The sequence below is a fragment of the Benincasa hispida genome, chromosome 11, assembly GCF_009727055.1.
Source record: "Benincasa hispida cultivar B227 chromosome 11, ASM972705v1, whole genome shotgun sequence".
Taxonomy (NCBI): domain Eukaryota; kingdom Viridiplantae; phylum Streptophyta; class Magnoliopsida; order Cucurbitales; family Cucurbitaceae; genus Benincasa; species Benincasa hispida.
Genome location: NC_052359.1, coordinates 23,649,408 through 23,668,139, shown reverse-complemented (window position 1 = coordinate 23,668,139; position 18,732 = coordinate 23,649,408). Strand labels below are relative to the sequence as shown.

The following is an 18,732-nucleotide window of genomic DNA, read 5'->3' as shown; positions in this document are numbered from 1 at the left end:
AATTATTATTTATTTATTTATAATATGATTTATATTTAAAAAAATTATATAGTTATTATTTTGTAATATTATATAATATATAATACATTATATAATATACTTCTATATTTTGTATTTTTTGGACCCATAAATATTTTGTTATCTTTATTTAATATACTTCTATATTTTTAAAATTTGAATATAATAAAAACATAAAATATTATTTTAGAATTTATAATATTTGAATAACATAATTCGAAAATAAATTTTAGAATAGAATTAAATTATGTGTTTTATCTATGTAGCACATATATGAATTGGATACGATTGGATATGACGATGTGTCCATTTCTAAAAATGTAAGATATGGGTAAGTTGAATGATACGTCATTTTGTACATATTATTTTAATATATATTTTTAAAACACGAGAATACTGATACTTAAAAAAATAAGTTACATAGTTGTTTGTATCAATATCTGATACGGATTCTTGGTGTATACGTGCAAAATTTGATATTGATAAGAATTTTCGAATTTTGGTAAGGAAACATTGTTTGAAGAAGTAATAATAATAAATAAATAAAATAAAAGATTGAGAGAAGGTAGGTAGAAGACGAGAAATCACAAGTCGCAAAATTTCTTCTTCTTCTTCTTCTTCTACTAGCTACGAAAAAGTGAAACGCAGTGACCTTCAAGACTCCCAAAGTCTTCAACCGCAAGAACACGAAGAAGCCATAATCGTCCAACGCAGTCACGACTCAAAACCACTCTTACCGAGGAACTCGAACAGGTTCGTTCGTCTCTTGTGTTTTTTGCTTTTCAATCCTTGTGAATATACTAACACAACCCCCTCTCTCTTTCTCTGCTTTTTAGGGTTTTCTCTCTCTTCCATGCCACCATGGATTCTTCTTCTTCCACCGTCTTCCGCCCACCGGATTCTTCCCTCAGATGTACTCGACCTTCCAACGTAAACTACTTGCCGCGTTCACCCAATGGCTCCTCCACCACCCCTGGCTTTCCTCTTCAATTTCGGAAGTTTTCCGGACAACAAACCACCCCAAACCGCGCGCATTTTGTTATTGACCTTGTCTTGGACCACCGTGGTGTTTTCAAATGTTCTATTGAGGATTTAATCGCTAAATGCAACTCCAAGCCGGATAATTTTATTGTCCCCCAGGCTGGTTCTGTTTCTGCGTTTTTGTATTTCAAGCAGTGGGTTTCTGCACTCGAGACTATGGTTGGGCTGTGGGAATTGCGCCTTGATGGCCTTCATGATTTCACTCCTATTCTCAAACCTAGGAATAATTTGCCCTCTGATTTTGAGGAACTCCATGATCGACTTCGGACCCTCTTTGCTGAACGTATCAAGCGTCTCATGGATGGCGAGAAGGTTCGACATTGGCAAAACAAACACGATCTTGTTATGGATGAGATCGATAGAATTTCGGATTTGCTTCGGAGGCCCCTTCGTATCGCCGCTGTGTTTGAACTCAAAGAAAAGAAGAAGGGGCTTCTTATCGAGAAGAAATCAATTACGATGAAGATCGAAGAGTTTAACTCTGCTATGCGTGACATTCTGGATTATGTGGAAGGAAAGAAACTGGAAACATCAGGTTCCGACGACGTGGGGGTTTTTACATTTGATGAGACAATTAACTGGAACCGGATTCATAGCTTGATTTTGAGAGAATGCCGCAGACTCGAGGATGGTTTGCCCATGTATTCCTGCCGCCAGGAAATCCTTCGGCAAATGCAGTGTCAACAGGTCCCTTTTTCTTCTTCAGCTCTTGATTTTATTTCCAACCTTAATTTTTCATTCTTTCTATTTGTTTATTTGCGGTTAGTTATTGGAGGTAGAGAGCTATAGTTTACCAAGCCTGTTTAACATCGCATACGCATATGCACACGTTGTTTCGAGAAAAATCCACATTTTGGATTGTGATTAATACTTAGGTTCTTTAAAGAATATGTTAAGTATGCAAAACTATGCTTTTTGGTCACAATCGCAATTCTTGTGCATCATGAGTAATGGGTAAGAAATATAGACAACCAGTTTGGAAAATACTTTTATTCTTTACATGAATGAATTTAAGAAACGACACAGCTCATCTTCCTCCAGAGATGAAACATGTATTATATTGATTTAATTTTTCCAGTGAGCTAATGAACTTGTCAGTTGGTGTTTTATATGAACTCTTTGAAATGGTCTAACATTCATAAACAAGGGGCTGACTGGCAAAAGTTCGCAACTTCCTGGATTGAAATAATTTTACCAAATTTAGTTTCTACATGGACTTGGAGGGATGAAGTTCCTCTGATTATTCTTTCATTCATAATAAGTGTCTTCTCAAGTAACTTCTAAATCTGATTTAGTCTATACACCACTGTAATCATTTAGTTATGTGTGATTATTTTTATGTAGGTAATGGTGTTGGTTGGAGAGACAGGGTCAGGAAAGAGCACACAGTTGGTTCAGTTTCTTGCTGATTTTGGACTTTCTGCTTCTAAGTCAATTGTGTGTACACAGCCTCGCAAGATATCTGCTGTTTCCCTTGCCCATCGGGTGAGGGAAGAAAGTCATGGGTGTTATGATGATGATGATTATATAAGCTGTTATCCATCATTTTCATCTGCTCAACAGTTCAAATCTAAGATAATATACATGACGGACCATTGTTTACTGCAGCACTACATGAATGATAAGAAGCTTTCTGATGTTTCCTGTATTATAATTGATGAGGCTCACGAAAGAAGTTTGAATACTGATCTCCTTCTGGCATTACTCAAGAGTTTACTCATGGTGAGAATTGACTTGCATCTTATTATTATGTCTGCAACAGCCAATGCAGACCAACTATCAAAGTACTTTTTTGGATGTGGCATCTTTCATGTTCCAGGGAGGAACTTTCCTGTTGATATTAAATATGTTCCTTCTTCCGATGAAGGCACTTCAGGTTCTAGCATTGTTGCTTCATATGTTACTGATGTTGTAAGAATGGCGTCTGAGATTCACTGGCAAGAAAAAGGAGGGACTATTCTTGCATTTTTGACTTCTCAGATGGAAGTAGAATGGGCATGTGAAAATTTTCATGCTCCTGGTACAGTCCCCTTGGCATTTCATGGTAAGCTATCCTTTGATGAACAATTTCGTGTTTTCCAGGACCATCCTGGAAAGAGAAAGGTTATTTTTGCCACAAATCTTGCAGAGACATCATTGACAATTCCTGGGGTCAAGTATGTTATAGATCCTGGTTGGGTCAAAGATAGCAAATTCGAACCTGGAAGTGGTATGAATATTCTTAAGGTCTGCAGAACCAGTCAGAGTTCTGCAAATCAACGAGCTGGTCGTGCAGGTAGAACAGAACCTGGAAGATGTTATAGACTGTACACAGAGTCTGAGTTTGAGCTAATGTCTCCTAATCATGAACCTGAGATTCGTAAGGTTCATCTGGGTGTTGCAATATTGAGAATTCTTGCCTTGGGTGTGAAGAATGTGGATGATTTTGACTTTGTGGATGCTCCCAGTGCTGAAGCTGTTGAAATGGCCATCAGAAATCTCGTCCAGTTGGGAGCTATTACACTGAATAACAAGGTTTATGAATTAACAAATGAAGGCCGCAATTTAGTAAAGTTAGGTATTGAGCCACGCCTTGGCAAGTTGATTCTTAGTTGCTTTGATTGTCGTGTTCGTAGAGAGGGTGTTGTACTTGCTATTTTAATGACGAATGCTAGTAGTATATTTTGCCGAGTTGGTAGAGTCGAAGATAAATTAAAATCTGATTGCCAGAAAGTTCAATTTTGCCACCCTGATGGTGACCTTTTCACTCTGCTTTCAGTTTATAAACAATATGAAGCTTTGCCAAAGGAGAGGAAAAACAAATGGTGTTGGGAGAACAGCATTAATGCCAAAACTATGAGAAGATGCCAAGATGCTATCTTGGATTTGGAACGTTGTCTCAAACAAGAACTTCACATTATCATTCCAAGTTATTGGCTTTGGAGTCCGCTAAAGCCTTCAGACCATGACAGAAATCTTAAGAAGTGTATACTTGCTTCTCTTGCTGAGAATGTGGCCATGTTCACTGGTTATGATCGACTGGGTTATGAAGTGGCGTTGACTGGACAACATGTTCAGCTACATCCTTCATGTTCTTTGCTAATATTTAGTGAGAGGCCCAAATGGGTGGTGTTCGGTGAAATTTTGTCAATAACTAATGAATATTTGGTCTGTGTAACTGCTTTTGACGTAGATGATTTGTTGAACCTTTCCCCTCCTCCTTTGTTTGACATATCTAATATGGAGAAACATAGGCTTGAAGGACGAGTTCTTAGCGGCTTTGGCAAAACTCTACTTAAAAGAGTTTGTGGGAAAAGCAACAGTAATCTTCTTTCTCTTACATCACATGTTCAAAAAGTTTTCAGTGATAACTGCATAGGCATTGAAGTGAATATCAATCAGAATGAGATTATTTTGTTTTCGAGAACAGAGAACATGGATAATGTGTGTCATTTTGTAAATGATATATTGGAGTATGAAAGGAAGTATTTGTTGAATGAGTGCATGGAGAAATGCTTGTATCATGGAAATGGTGGCTCGACTCCCATAGCTTTGTTGGGTGCTGGTGCTAAAATAAGACATCTGGAGCTTGATAAGAGATATTTGACTGTTTATGCATATCGTTCGAATGTGGACACCATTGATGATAAGGAGTTTTTTATGTCTCTTGAGAAATTTGTATCTGGTACAGTTTGTGGTATTCAAAAAGTTTCAAGTTCTGGACAGGATGTCGATGACAAAGAAAGAGGACATAGAATAACATTTCTTACTCCTGATGCAGCTGAAAAAGCTTCTAAGCTTGATAGTGATTCTTTTTGTGGATCCTTGGTGAAGATAATGCCTTCGCAGCTAACTGCTGGATGTGATAATAAACTGTTCACTTTTCCTCCTGTCAAAGCTAAAGTCTTTTGGCCTCGTAGGTTGAGCAAAGGATTTGCAGTTGTTAAATGTAACATTGATGATATTGGATTCATTCTTAATGATTTCTCTCACCTAGTGATTGGGGATAGGTTCTTACGTTCTGAACCGAGCGTAAAGTACAATAACTGTGTTACTATTAGTGGAATTGACAAAGAGCTGTCTGAAGCTGATATTTTAAATGTTCTGAGGTCTGCAACAGACAGGAAAATTTTGGATCTTTTTCTGGTTCGGGAAAATGCTGTTGACAACCCTCCAGTTAATTCTTGTGAAGAAGCTCTGCTGAAAGAAATTTCTCCTTTTATGCCTAAATCAAACCCTCACGTCAAATGTTGTCATGTTCAAGTTTTTCCACCTCAACCCAAGGATTTTTACATGAAAGCTGCGATAACTTTTGATGGAAGATTGCACTTGGAGGCAGCAAAAGCTTTGGAGTTTTTGGAAGGAAAAGCACTGCCTGTATGTCTTCCATGGCAGAAAATAAAGTGCCAGCAGTTATTTCATAGCACTTTATCCTGCACCATCCCCATATATAGAGTGATAAAACATCAACTGAATTCCGTACTTGAAAGCTTCAGGAGGATAGATGGTATTCTCTCTATTGGAACTTCATCTTTTCTAAATGTTAGATTATGTTTGGTATTTTCCTGTCTCTTTTCTCAATGCATGTATTATTCTTTATTTCTGAACAACTTTCGTACTGTTGGGTCAATTTTCTGTCAAATCTTATATTCAAGCACCGTAATTTTTGTATTTTATTAAATATTTACATAGGTTACATTTGATACTCATAAAAGTATTTGGTAATCTACATCAAAGTTGGCATACCATTTTGTTAGTATATATCCACACAGATGAGGTCTAGTTGTTCAAAATTTGTAAATTTCACTCCTTTTATTTTCTGCATTTATCACAAGTATGTATCAGTGCCAACCCTTCTTGAAGCTGGGGTAACTGGATGAAGATGATTATAGCTTGGTTTGGTCAGATTCTGATGGCCTTGAATCTTCATGTCAACCAGGTGTGGAATGCACTCTTTCTCAAAACGTCAATGGTTCTTACCGAGTGAAGCTATCTGCCAATGCTACAAAAACACTAGCTGAGCTGAGACGACCGGTGGAAGAGCTTCTGAGAGGGAAGATTATAGATCATGCTAGCCTGACTCCAACTGTTCTGCAGCACCTGGCCTCTAGAGATGGTTTTGATCTAATAAATTTTTTACAGCGGGAAAATGGAGTCTACATTCTCTTTGACAGGCAGAGACTTAGTCTACGGATTTTTGGTGCTCCTGATAAGATAGCTGAAGCTGAGCAGAAGTTGATTCAATCTCTCCAGACCATTCATGAAAGCAAACAGCTCGAGATTCACCTTCGAGGCAAATCTTGGCCTCCCAACCTCTTGAAGGCAGTGGTTGAGAAGTTCGGTCCGGATCTCAATGGCCTTAAACAAAAGTTTCCGGGGGCTGGATTTACATTAAATACTCGGCTTCATATTTTATATGTGCACGGTAGTAAGGACTTGAAGCAGGAAGTTGAAACTATCATTTTTGAGCTTGCAAAAATGAGTGGTGGTTCAGTTGAGAGGGCAGACGATGCAGATGCTTGTCCAATTTGCTTATGTGACATCGAAGACGACAGGTTTGAGCTTGAGGCTTGCGGACACCATTTTTGCCGACAATGCCTTGTGGAGCAGTTTGAGTCCGCCATAAAAAACCAGGGAAGATTCCCAGTATGTTGTGCCAAACAGAAATGTGGTTCTCCTATTTTACTTGCAGATATGAGAACTCTGTTGTCGAGCGAGAAGTTGGAGGAACTGTTCCGAGCTTCACTGGGAGCTTTTGTTGCTTCTAGCAACGGTGCCTATAGGTTTTGCCCATCTCCTGACTGCCCCTCTGTTTACCGAGTGGCCAGCTCTGATATGTCTGGAGGGTTATTCATTTGTGGAGCATGCTACTCAGAAACTTGTAATAGGTGCCATTTGGAGTACCATCCTTTCCTGTCGTGCGAACAGTACCGGGTGTTTAAGGAAGACCCAGATTCGTCACTGAACGAGTGGCGGAAAGATAGAGAGAATGTCAAGAACTGCCCGGTGTGCGGGTACACGATCGAGAAGATGGATGGGTGCAACCACGTTGAATGCAAGTGTGGAAGACATATATGTTGGGTGTGTTTGGAGTTTTTTGGTAGCAGCGATGAATGTTATACCCACTTGAGGAGCATTCATATGACCATCGTTTGAGCATGTTTACTTTTGTGAATAAATATGTATAAAATATGTATTATTAGGTTTGTTGGGCGTAAATAATATTATTACACAGTACAATGCGTAAGCCAAATGGGTAGTTCATCATATATGTACATATAATTAAATTGTAAAATATGTTTAGCCAGGCGTTTACCCTTCCTTTCCAATTAATATAACATATATAAATTATTACTTAGTTTTCTAGTATCAATTGGGTGGTTTTTCTTCGTCTATGTTTTATTTTGGTTCATTAAAATCTTGTATGCTTTTGAAACATTCATTCCAATCTCTTGTACCATTTTGTCAAAATAAATTATAACTGCAAAGACCATACTAATATTTTAATCTGTTAAAATTTTTATTTTAGTTTTTTTACTTTTTACTTTTGGTTCATTTTGATCTTTATTATGGTCATTAAATATAGACTTGTTATTAAGAAAAATAATAATAAGAAAAATGAAGATTTTGTCATTCACGATCAATAAATACATTAGATTGAAAAGTTTTCCTTTTGAATACGTATGACAAACCCTTACATTCTTTTCTTTTGTTGGGAGAAAAATATAAAATACTACCATACTTCCTACTCTTCTCATTCAATAATTAACAAGTCCTTAAATGATTTATTAATTTATTTTCATTTTTTTTTATTCTTGTCCATGAAAAAAGTGGTGAAATTAAGAGCTCCCTGGTCATCAAACAACATAATTAATCACCCATCTTCTTTATTTTTCTTTTCCTTTCGAAACAAATTTAAAATTTTGATTATAAAAAAATGGGAGCAGAACGAAGCAAATTAAGAATTTAATATTCTTACTTGTAACACAACTATTTAGATATGCTTATTATTTTTTCAAAGTTGTTGGAATCTCAATTTTCATATTTGTGACGTATACCCTTTAAAAAATATGTAGATACATTTAAAATTGAGTTGTTAAGTGAAAGGAATCAAAGGTTTTAAAAAAATAATCAAATATATGTTAAAACATACTTTTATTATTTTCCCTCCGCACACCATCATGATACAAAATATTATGAGATATAATACAATATATATAAAAAAAAATTGTAGATATAACAAATTTAAATTTAGCTCAAAAAGTCTGATAGACTATATCGCTAATAGAAGTCTATCGTTATTTATTTATAATTTTTAAAAAAATATTACTATACACTTAATTACTGGCTTTAAGAGTGCTAATTAATTTTTTAAACAATGATTTGAATCTCTATCAGAGTAAAATTGGCGAATAAATGCAATTGAAAAAAAAGGGCAAAAAGGTAAATAATGGGAGTTGTTCATGAAGCATTACATGTATAGCTCAAAAGAACGCCAACACCAACAACACTCAAACAAATAGCCAAAGCCCAAACCCATTTCATTCCTTCACTACCACCATTGTTATCCCTTTCTTCTTCTTCTTCCTCTTCTTCCTCTTCTTTCTGCAACTTCGAAACCCTAAGATCCAGCAATTTGACCGATTGTCGATAACAGAACATCAACCTCGCCTCATCTTCAAAAGCCCTACTAATACAATCCTTTTCCTCCATCAATTTCGCCGCCTTTCTCTCCGCTTCTCTCGCCCTCGTCTGCGACAGTCTCAGAGCCTTCAACAGCTCCAATTTCTCCTCCATCCCACTCCTCAGTACCTTCTGCGGCGGCGGCAGATCGCAATTCCGAAGTAGGTCAACCCCGGCTCTGTGGACCATCTCCGCCGTCGAATCTAGGGCTTTGGGATTGTAGCTCATCGCCGCCTTCATGATGCCGGCGGTGGGGTGGGATCGGAATAGGGAAGGAAAGGGATTGGATTTTTGAAGAGGGGGATGGATAATTGGGTGGGGTGAGGCAAAGGGAAAGAAGAATTGAGAGAGATTGAATTGACTAAACTATTTATTGGGAAACAATTCTTTGCTTGCTTCTTCACACAAACTTACACTTTTTTTTTTTTTGCTTCAAGACACTGGTTCCTTTCATTATTGGTCTTCTTTATATTATACCTCAATACACACTAGTTTAATCACATCATAATATAGCGTAATGATTAGACTACAGGTTTAAATGCTATGTTTCTGGCGAGGCAATTGACATACACTTTTTTTTTTTTTTTTGAAAGGTTCTATTTTTCATCCGTACGGTTGTTATATATAAAAGGAATATTTATTCGGTGTAATCTCGATTTTGGTTCATATATGTCTTCAAAATTTTCATTCGAATCTTTGCACTTTTAAAATATTAATTTTAGCTACACGTGGTGAACCAAAATGATTCAAAGTACTAAGTATATTATATTAAATAGTTTGTTACTTTTTTATGATTGTGAAGTATTTAAAATGAAAACGGATACCTTATTATATTTAAATTAGAAGTATCATCTCAAATAGATAGATTGTTGAAATTAGGGGAAAAAAACATGGGCTAAAGATGGCTTAGACAATAGTAAGTTTGAATTTTCATACAAGTTAGTCTTGAAACCAATAGAACTTCGTTAAGAATCTTGATCGTTTTCTTGTTAGGATTGAGTCCATTTCCTTGGATTTAGCTAAAAATCCTATTCATTTTCTTTATAGGATAGAGGTTAGGAATGAAGGGATTGAATCCCAATCGGAAGCGATTGAACGTCTATTATTTTAATTTTGTTTAGAATTCACAATATAGAAAAGAAAAACATACAACATTCACAATAAGAAAAACATATTTTGAAGAATACTTTTTCAAATTTTCTTTCGAAATATAAGGACGCTTCCAAAATATCTTACTATCCTCTAACAAGGAAACTGGTTTGTAGAAACCTCATTTTCTTAAAAAAACGAGAATTTTGGTGTGGTGGAGAGTTTTATAGAGAAAACCTTTTTCTCTGTAAAAAGCTTCAAAGGGAGATGAGAAAAGTCGGTTTCATTCTGCAAATAATAATAATAATAATAATAATAATAATAATTTTCTCACAATATAACCTTTCCCATCTTTTAACGTGAAGTGGGATTGAAAACCACCCATTTCATTCATTAATTAACAAATTAAATTAAATTATTAATTACAATAATTAATAATTAACTTAAATTAATTAATTAATTTACAAAATTAAATATCTAATATTTAATTAAATATTTGAATCTTATTTAAATATCTCTCTTATAACCTATGGTTTTTAATATGAATCTCATTCATATTAACTTATCTATAGTTTTAATATAAATATTATTTGAATCTAACTCAAATACAGTAAATCTACTTTTATAATATAGTTTAATTTTGAATCTTATTCAAGATTAATTTATATTATATTGTATTTATATACATTATATTAATTATATCACATACAATTACAATTATTCTCTTTAATTTATTTGAGCAATTCAAGTTCTTTAAAACTATTGGTCACTGTGTTAACTGTTGTGAGCTAGCAGGGGAACGTAATAAACCTACAAATTTTAAGCTCCAATGATCCGATGTTAATTAATTAAACTCTTTAATTAAATTAACCAACACTTATTAACTATGGGTCATTCCACTAAAAACCCATACCTGCATTCTTAGCGCTATAGAACATGTTGTGTCCATGAAGTCAACCATTACAAGTAAGTCAATCCTTCATGAGTTGTTTGTAATTACAGTTGAGTCAAATTACTATTTTACCCCTGTAAGTACCTCTTAATTCTTAAGTACCACTGATCCCTTTAAAGAACAATCTGTATATGGTCCTACCATAAATTAAGTCCCTCTCGGGCGAATGAGAGGGCGGTTATCCTTTGTTCAAGACTCGAAACCAACACTTAAGGGAACTACTCGTCTACTTACCCTAAAGGCAGGATTAAGTGAATTCCATCTTTTGTAGTTATGATCCCAGCTCCCCACTCGATCTCGTCCCCAAAATGATAGGCTTATTGAGCCGGCAGCTTGGGCCACTCTCACCCATACAAATCAAAAGACAAACTCTCATAGACAAGAGTCCATAAATCACTCAGGACTGAGATCGAGTCACATATGGTTATCTTATGAAATATTAATCTTGTCCGTTAATAGCATCATAAGGAGAGATTAATGATTTTGCAGTCCTGTCTTATACAAGCTCATTGTATAGGATAACCCCACTTGTATGTCTCCACACGAATAATTTGGATCACATCGTTTGTAATTCTCACAAAGTGAGTTGTACCATAGTGTTACCAAGATAAGGCATCTGACCTTATCCATATATTATAGACCCTTTAGGTTATTACTTGAACATTATCTACCTGAATGTCAACTACATACTATTTAAGTCTCATGTAGTAACCTTGGATTTTACTGTAATGGATAACTCATTATTGCATATATAAAATAGTCAACTATTATGTCAAATAACTAATTCACTACGAGGCTTTAGAGCATAAATCCCAACAAGGAAGAATAATTGAAAATGGACCAGAACATTTCCCAAAATCCTATATTTTTCTAGGATCCTATTAAAGGTGAGAACTTGTCAGGTTCACACGGCCAAATACAATTATTATATCAATCTAAGAACTACTAGAACTTGGTAGCATTAGTAGCAAGACTGAGTCGAACCACATTAAGCATATGTATAATATCTTTAAGGTAAATTTGTCTATGGAAAGTAGTAAGAGGGCGAGGGAAGGGGGAGGGAATGGTTTGATAGAAAAACTAAATTGCAGAAAAGTAAAGTGCACAAAACAACATAGTTTAGTAAGAGAGAAAGATACCTTGATAATATTTTTACCAATTAAGAGACTGTTGGCAATTTATGGATTAGTACTTTGATTTATCGTATGAATTTAGTTATTGATAGGCCTACAATTATGTGGCAATATCAAGAAAAAAAGAATAGAGGATAGGCGTTTGAATCGGTTAAGAACACTTCCAATTCTGTTGGGAGAGGTGGAAGTTTAAAAGAAGAAAGAAATGGAAAGAGAGGATAGGGAAGTCTGAATATCGGAAGTGAGGAAGGAGAGCTCTCGAGAGTTGGAGTTCAAAAGTCTCAATCGTAGTGTGCCATGCATCGTCTACTTCTACTAAGCAATCGTGTAGCAGAGCTCAGTGACCGTGTAGCATTTGATAGGCGATTGTATAACATTTTGTAGCCAATCACATAACATTTGGTAAGCAATCGTGTAGTTCCTTGTAAGCGATCGCGGGGTGTTTGTGGGCGATCATCTAGTGTTACTCAGCGATTGTGTAGAGACTTTAAACAATCATATAGTATTTTGTAAATGATCGTTTGGAGTTGTTAAGCGATCATCTAGTCTCTATTTGTTTCTTATCATTTAATAAAGAGTTTGTTCATTGTTTAGTTCCTATTTCAGGAGATCGTACCAACTCTACGTTAATAAAGAATTTCAAGAATCAGTTTCCTAACAAATTGGTATCAGAGCAACCACCTGGACAAGCATGGTTCATAAACGTTTTGAAGAGAAACTGGAATTACTAGAACAAGAGATCTCTAGATTCAAAGTTGAAATACAGAAGTTGTCAACCATAGAGGAGAATTTGGCATTGATAGTGAAGAGCATTGAGAGATTGAGATTGCAGGTAGAGAAATATCAACAAATGTTCATTTCCCATGTTACGAAAATGGCCAAAGAAAAAGCAAAAGTGACGAAAGAGGCAGAAGGATCGAATGGCAATAAGGTGTACGGAACAAATAGTTCGGTGAAAGCATCCGGTGAGGAAGCGAATGGAGACCAGAGTGAATTCAAGAAAGTAGAAATGTCGATATTTAGCGGACGTGAACTAGACGTGTGGCTCTACAGAGCAGACCGCTATTTTTGTGTTCATAAGTTGATTGAATCTGAGAAGATGACGATGGCGGTTGTGAATTTCAATGACGTCGCATTAGATTGGTATCGATCAGAGGTAGACAGAGAGCCGTTTGAAGATTGAGAAGACTTGAAGAAAAGGATGTTAGCCCGATGCCTCTCTTTAAGAGAGGGATCAGTCGGTGGAAGATTCTTGGCTATTAAACAGGAAAAGTCTGTGGAGTATGCTCATTTCTTGCCATTGAAACACCCTTTAAATGCTGGTATTGAAGTAGATACATTTTGTAGAGAAATGATTAAACTGCACAGGATGCCGAAGTCCACTGTCATGGACTGAGACAAAGAGTTTATGAATCACTTTTAGTACGAGTTATTCTGACTGTTGGGTACCAAACTCCATCATAGCCTAATTTTTCATCCTCAGTCGGATGGTCAGACAAAGATGGTGAACTGTAGTGTGGAAATGAATTGGGGGTGCTGCTGTGGTGAGCTACCAAAAGAATAGATTAACTGATGGCCTTGGGTGGAATATTCGAGTAACACTATGCATAATGCTCCTACTGGCTTGGCCCCTTTTCAGATTGTGTATGAACGACAACCTCCAATGTTGACTTACTATGGGAATGATTGTACGACCAACGCAATTGTGGGCAAAAAAATGTGAGACAAAGATGTTGCATTGCGCGTGCTTAGGGAGCACTAGAGGGTGGCTCTAAATAAAGTGAGGAAGTTGGTTGATAAGGAGCGACATGATGTTGGAGTTCTGCAAGAGTAGACTGTGAAATTATCTCCTAAGTATTATGGAGCACATCAGGCAGCGGACAGAGTCAGATTAGTAGCTTATAAGTTGAACCTTCAGACAAAATGTCGATACCTTCAGTGTTTCATGTGTTGCAACTAAAGAAATGGGTTGGATAACCAGACTTTACCTTGAGGATAAGGTAAAGGTGGAGGGGGGAAGTAATGATAGGCCTCCAATTATGTGGCAATATCAAGAAAGAAAGAATAGAGGAGAGGCGGTTGAATCGGTTAAGAACGACTTTCAATTCTGTTGGGAGAGGTGGAGGTTTAAAAGAAGAAAGAAACGAAAAGAAAGGATAGGGAAGTCTGAATATCAGAAGAGTGGAAGGAGAGCTCTTGAGAGTGGGAGTTCGGAAGTCTATGTCGTAAAGAAGCCATCGTAGTGTGTCGTGCATCGCTTACTTCTACTAAGCAATCAGCGATTGTGTAACATTTAGTAGGCGACCATATAGCATTTGATAGGCGATCGTATAACATTTGGTAAGCGAACGTGTAATGTTTTGTAAGCGATCATGTAGTTCCTTGTAAGTGATCGCGGGGTGTTTGTGAGCGATCGTCTAGTATTACTCAGCGATCGTGTAGAAACTTTTAACGATCGTATAGTATTTTATAAACAATCGTTTGGAGTTGTTAAGCGATCGTCCAGTCTCTGTTAGTTTCTTATCGTTTAATAAAGAGTTTTTTCATCATTTAGTTCCTATTCCGAGAGATCATACCAACTCGTTACGTTAATAAAGAATTTCAAGAATCAGTTTCCTAACAGTTATCTAATTGACAACCTAATCAACCGATCGGTAGTGCTAGTGCCAGTTAGATTCCATTAATAGAAAATTGGCTTATAACTCGACTCAGTTTCTAAATTACCTAAATAACAGTCATGCATTACTTATTACTAATTAAATGCATTAAGCTTTTGGATTGATCAAGACGTTAGATTAATTTGGAGAAACTTTCTTGAAAGTTGTGTTATTTGCCCTGGATTTAGAATAGTTTTCATCCGATTTAAATCGGACTCAATTTGCTCATGGAAGTCAAAATCGAGCCAAACATCAAGAAGATGGATGAAAAAGAGCTATATTGTCCAAACAAGAGGTGTCGCGATGTTGCACGATGCTCTATATCTAGCACTTCAAGCGAGGGTGATGTGGCATTGAAAGCAATGCTGCAGCCCATGAAGATCATGCGTGGACACAAGGCCATAGCGTCATAGTGTCGTGACGCTAGAGTTACTTTAGGAAAGAATTTATATTTTAGGAAAACATTTTGGCTATTTATTTTAGGATTTTTGGCAGCCGAATAGATTCATTGACACATAAAATTAGAGAGCCTTAGAGAGGATTTTGGCTGCAAAATAAAGTTTTAGGCCAATTATCATATAATTAACCAATTAAATAGTTAATAAATATAATCATATTATATTCTTACCCTATAGTTTGATATCACATATCTACTATAGTAATTTCTCCCCTACTTGATATATATCATATTTATATCTAATTTCCTCCAAAAAAAAATGTATCTCATACATTTAGTCAATTATATCATATATAATTAACCAATCCAATTATATCATATATAATCGAACTTCCTCTTGTTAATTTGAACATTTCAAATTAACCCAAACACTGATTCTCGACTTTATCCAAGCTACCTAGGGGACCTAATGGGTCTGTGGCTCGAAGCTCCAATGGTCCGTGAATAGCTTACTTCTCTTTAGCCACAAGATCCACCATCTGTTAACTGTCAGGAATTCCACTAAAGACCAACAGTTGAACTCTTCTTACCACAGATATATTTCTATGTCCATTGGATATAACCAATCATGAGTATGATGACCCTTCACAGATGCTTGTAAGTACAATTAAGCCAAATTACCCTTTTACCCCTGTAGTTACATCTCACTCCTTAAATACCACTTATTCCTCTAATGAACAATACAACGTAGTCTAACTATGTGTGAACACCTCTCGGCCCAAGAGAAGGTGTGTGACACCACATCGTTCAAGCCCTGGAAATAGCCCTTAAGGGAGTTATCTATCTACTTACCCCTACCTTGGGGAAGGAGTGAATTCCATCTTGTGTAGCTGAGTTCCCAACTCCCAAATCCCCAAAATGGTAGGTTTGAATCGGCGACCTGGCCATTCACACCCATACAAATCAAAGGACCGCCCTCAATGGCAGGAGTTCCCAACTTACTCAGGATTGAGGTCATGTTACCTATGGTTATCCGATTAAAGTGAAGTCTCTGTCATGAATGGTGTTATATAACGAGACGTTAACTCTTCATGGTCAGGTCTTATACAAACTCTTTGTATAGGACGCCCCAACTCGCATGTCCCCAACACGAATGATCAGGATCAGACCATCTGTGACAAGTCACAACACTTGTGACCATTCCACAAAGCGGGCCGCATCCGTAGCGTTACCAGGATAAGGTTTCCCTCCTATATCCATATACTATAGACCATTTTGGTTATCACTCATGACATGATCCACTTGTATGTCACTGATGCGTTACTTTATGTGATGAAATAATGGAGTGGAATGCGTTGTGCAAACAAGTTTTCTCAGCAGGACCCAAGTATAAATCCTACTAAGTTTCCTAGTAAGCCCAGGGTCGAACTCAGGGACTATGGAAAACAATATGGGGTGGTAATTTTTAGATTATTTTACGGTAACAAATGATTCAAAGAGTTGGTTGGTTTGTATCTTACAGTATAAAAAGTATGCGACGGATTTGAGATAAGAGTGATTATGCGACAGATACACTGAGTATGTGATCATGCTACACTCATGCAACAACAAATCATTTTCCAATGCAAATGCGATGGCTCCTAATTTTAGGACGCATGCGATGAATGCGATAGTGTCTATAGAGCTTATTCCTAAGTCTCTACTTCTTGCCTATGCGATGAAGCAAGATGCACACAAGGACAAGGTGACCGCATACAATTATAACCTATCTCTAGGATGCATGCGATGCGTTAATAGCAAACAAAGCTTATTTCTAAGCTTCTATCTCTTTATTATGCATTTCTAATCTGATTCTCCCGAGCCTAGATTTTAATCTGACTTTTTCAAGCCTAGATTCTATCCTTAGACTACGCTCCCGAGTATCTCTAATGGATGAATGATGCATACATAATACAAGATAATCGCATAGAATGCAGATCCCCAGTTATGCTAGCTAAGTGCTTCTCAACCCATTTGATAAATTTAGCTACTCATGCGTAATGTACAGAGAGTGAACAGATATAAAGATGCAATTTCCATTTCTATAAATCAGTTCAGAGTACAAAATGACAATGAAAAATAAGGGTAGAGAGCCTTGTAGCAATTCCTTGCTTCCCAAGGCTTTTACATTGTTATCTCTATTCTGCTCAAAAGATGTTCTTGCTTCCGCAAGAATTGGTCCTCTTTTTGATCTCGACGCTCCCAGCACTCTTCCGAGCTCACTGGAAGGATCTCTCAGAGTAATCTCCCTTCACTCGCTCCTGCCTTCTAAGTAAAAAGAAAAACTATGAACAAGGCTACTTTATCTATGGGAAAATTCTCTAACTGAACAAACTCTTTCACTGAAGGTGGCCTTCGGTATTTATAGAGCTTCAGGGTGAAAGGCTTCTTCTCTCTTATGATTACATCGATGAGATGACATTAATTCTTTGTCTGACGCACCGAATATTTATCACTGAAAAGTTGAGTGTACTTGTTATAGTAGGTTGTTAACGACTTATCAACTTAATTCGGAATCGACCGTCATCAGCTTTCTGTCCCATCGTTATTTATTACGCTTTTCACCCAGATGTGCCCACCATGATGCTCCGGCTCTATGTGGCCACCTTCTTGAGCAGATATTCGCGAGCGCAAATGATCGCATAGCCTTGCGTTAACGTAATCTCTTAATGAACACAAGCGTTCGTACAAACTGTTTACAAACTATAGGACATGAGAATTTAGGGCATCAACCCCAACAATCTCCCACTTGTCCTAAAGCGAAGTGGGGTGTACATAAAACTCGTATAAAACAATAAACTAGGGCATAAAAGCCTAGTACAAGAAAATCTCCCACTTGCCTTAATCCAGCTGCAGGCGATCCTGTAGACCCATGCTTCGTAGATGACCCTCAACCACTGTAGCCATGAGAGCCTTTGTAAATGGGTCAACAACATTGTGCTTCAAAGTGATCTTCGTGACGATCACGTCCCTCGATGCACTATCTCGCAGATCAGATGATACTTCCGCTCTATGTGTTTGCCAGGCTTGTGACTCCTTGGCCCTTAGAGTTCGCCACTGCCTCATTATTATCACAATATAGGGTAATGGGACTAGATATATCTGGAACAACTTCCAGTTCTGTCAAAGATTTTTGAGCCAGACGACCTTCTTAGCAGCTTCGCAACCCGCTACGTACTCCACCTCCATAGTAGAGTCGGCGATGCACCCCTATTTAGTGCTTCGCCACACTACAGCTCCTCCGTTAAGAGTAAAGACTGACCCTGATGTGGACTTGCAAGAGTCCTTATCAATTTGAAAGTCCGAATTCGTGTATCCTGTAAGGATCAAATCCTTAGAACCATACACGAGCATGTAGTCCTTTGTTCTCTGAAGATACTTGAGGATGTTCTTCACTACGGTCCAGTGACCCTGGCCTGGGTTAGACTGATACCTGCTGACTATATGATAACTTGTAGAAATACAAGTTATTTATACTGTTTTTTTAGATATTGCAGCAAACAGAGAGGAAAGTTGCGTCGATAGTATAAAATTGGCTAAGAATACGAAAATTATGAAATGTCGTAAACACACCCACTAACACTATTGCGATGGTGAGATAGAATGTTTCAGTCTCCGTTTTGCAGGAAATAGGTCACTGCATGCGTTCCATGGCTCGAAGATAAAATAAACAACGCATCTATGTCACATGCGCCCATCACTCAAGAATGAAGAGATGATCAACGCAATGACGGCGCATTGCGA

General features: G+C 37.1%; 2 protein-coding genes across 2 annotated transcripts; one reads left to right on the top strand and one right to left on the bottom strand.

Moving 5' to 3' along the window:
• The first annotated feature begins 577 nt into the window (after positions 1 to 577).
• LOC120091582 (ATP-dependent RNA helicase DEAH12, chloroplastic-like) lies at positions 578 to 7,396 on the top strand. The gene is made up of 4 exons (XM_039049677.1): positions 578 to 771; positions 855 to 1,746; positions 2,404 to 5,545; positions 5,978 to 7,396. Exons 2-4 carry the CDS (start codon positions 880 to 882, stop codon positions 7,192 to 7,194), a joined length of 5,226 nt encoding a protein of 1,741 aa, XP_038905605.1. The 5' UTR covers positions 578 to 771; positions 855 to 879; the 3' UTR covers positions 7,195 to 7,396.
• Positions 7,397 to 8,499: 1,103 nt separating this feature from the next.
• Positions 8,500 to 8,961, bottom strand: LOC120090620. The gene has a single exon (XM_039048339.1). It carries the CDS (start codon positions 8,959 to 8,961, stop codon positions 8,500 to 8,502), a length of 462 nt encoding a protein of 153 aa, XP_038904267.1.
• Positions 8,962 to 18,732: the final 9,771 nt, after the last annotated feature.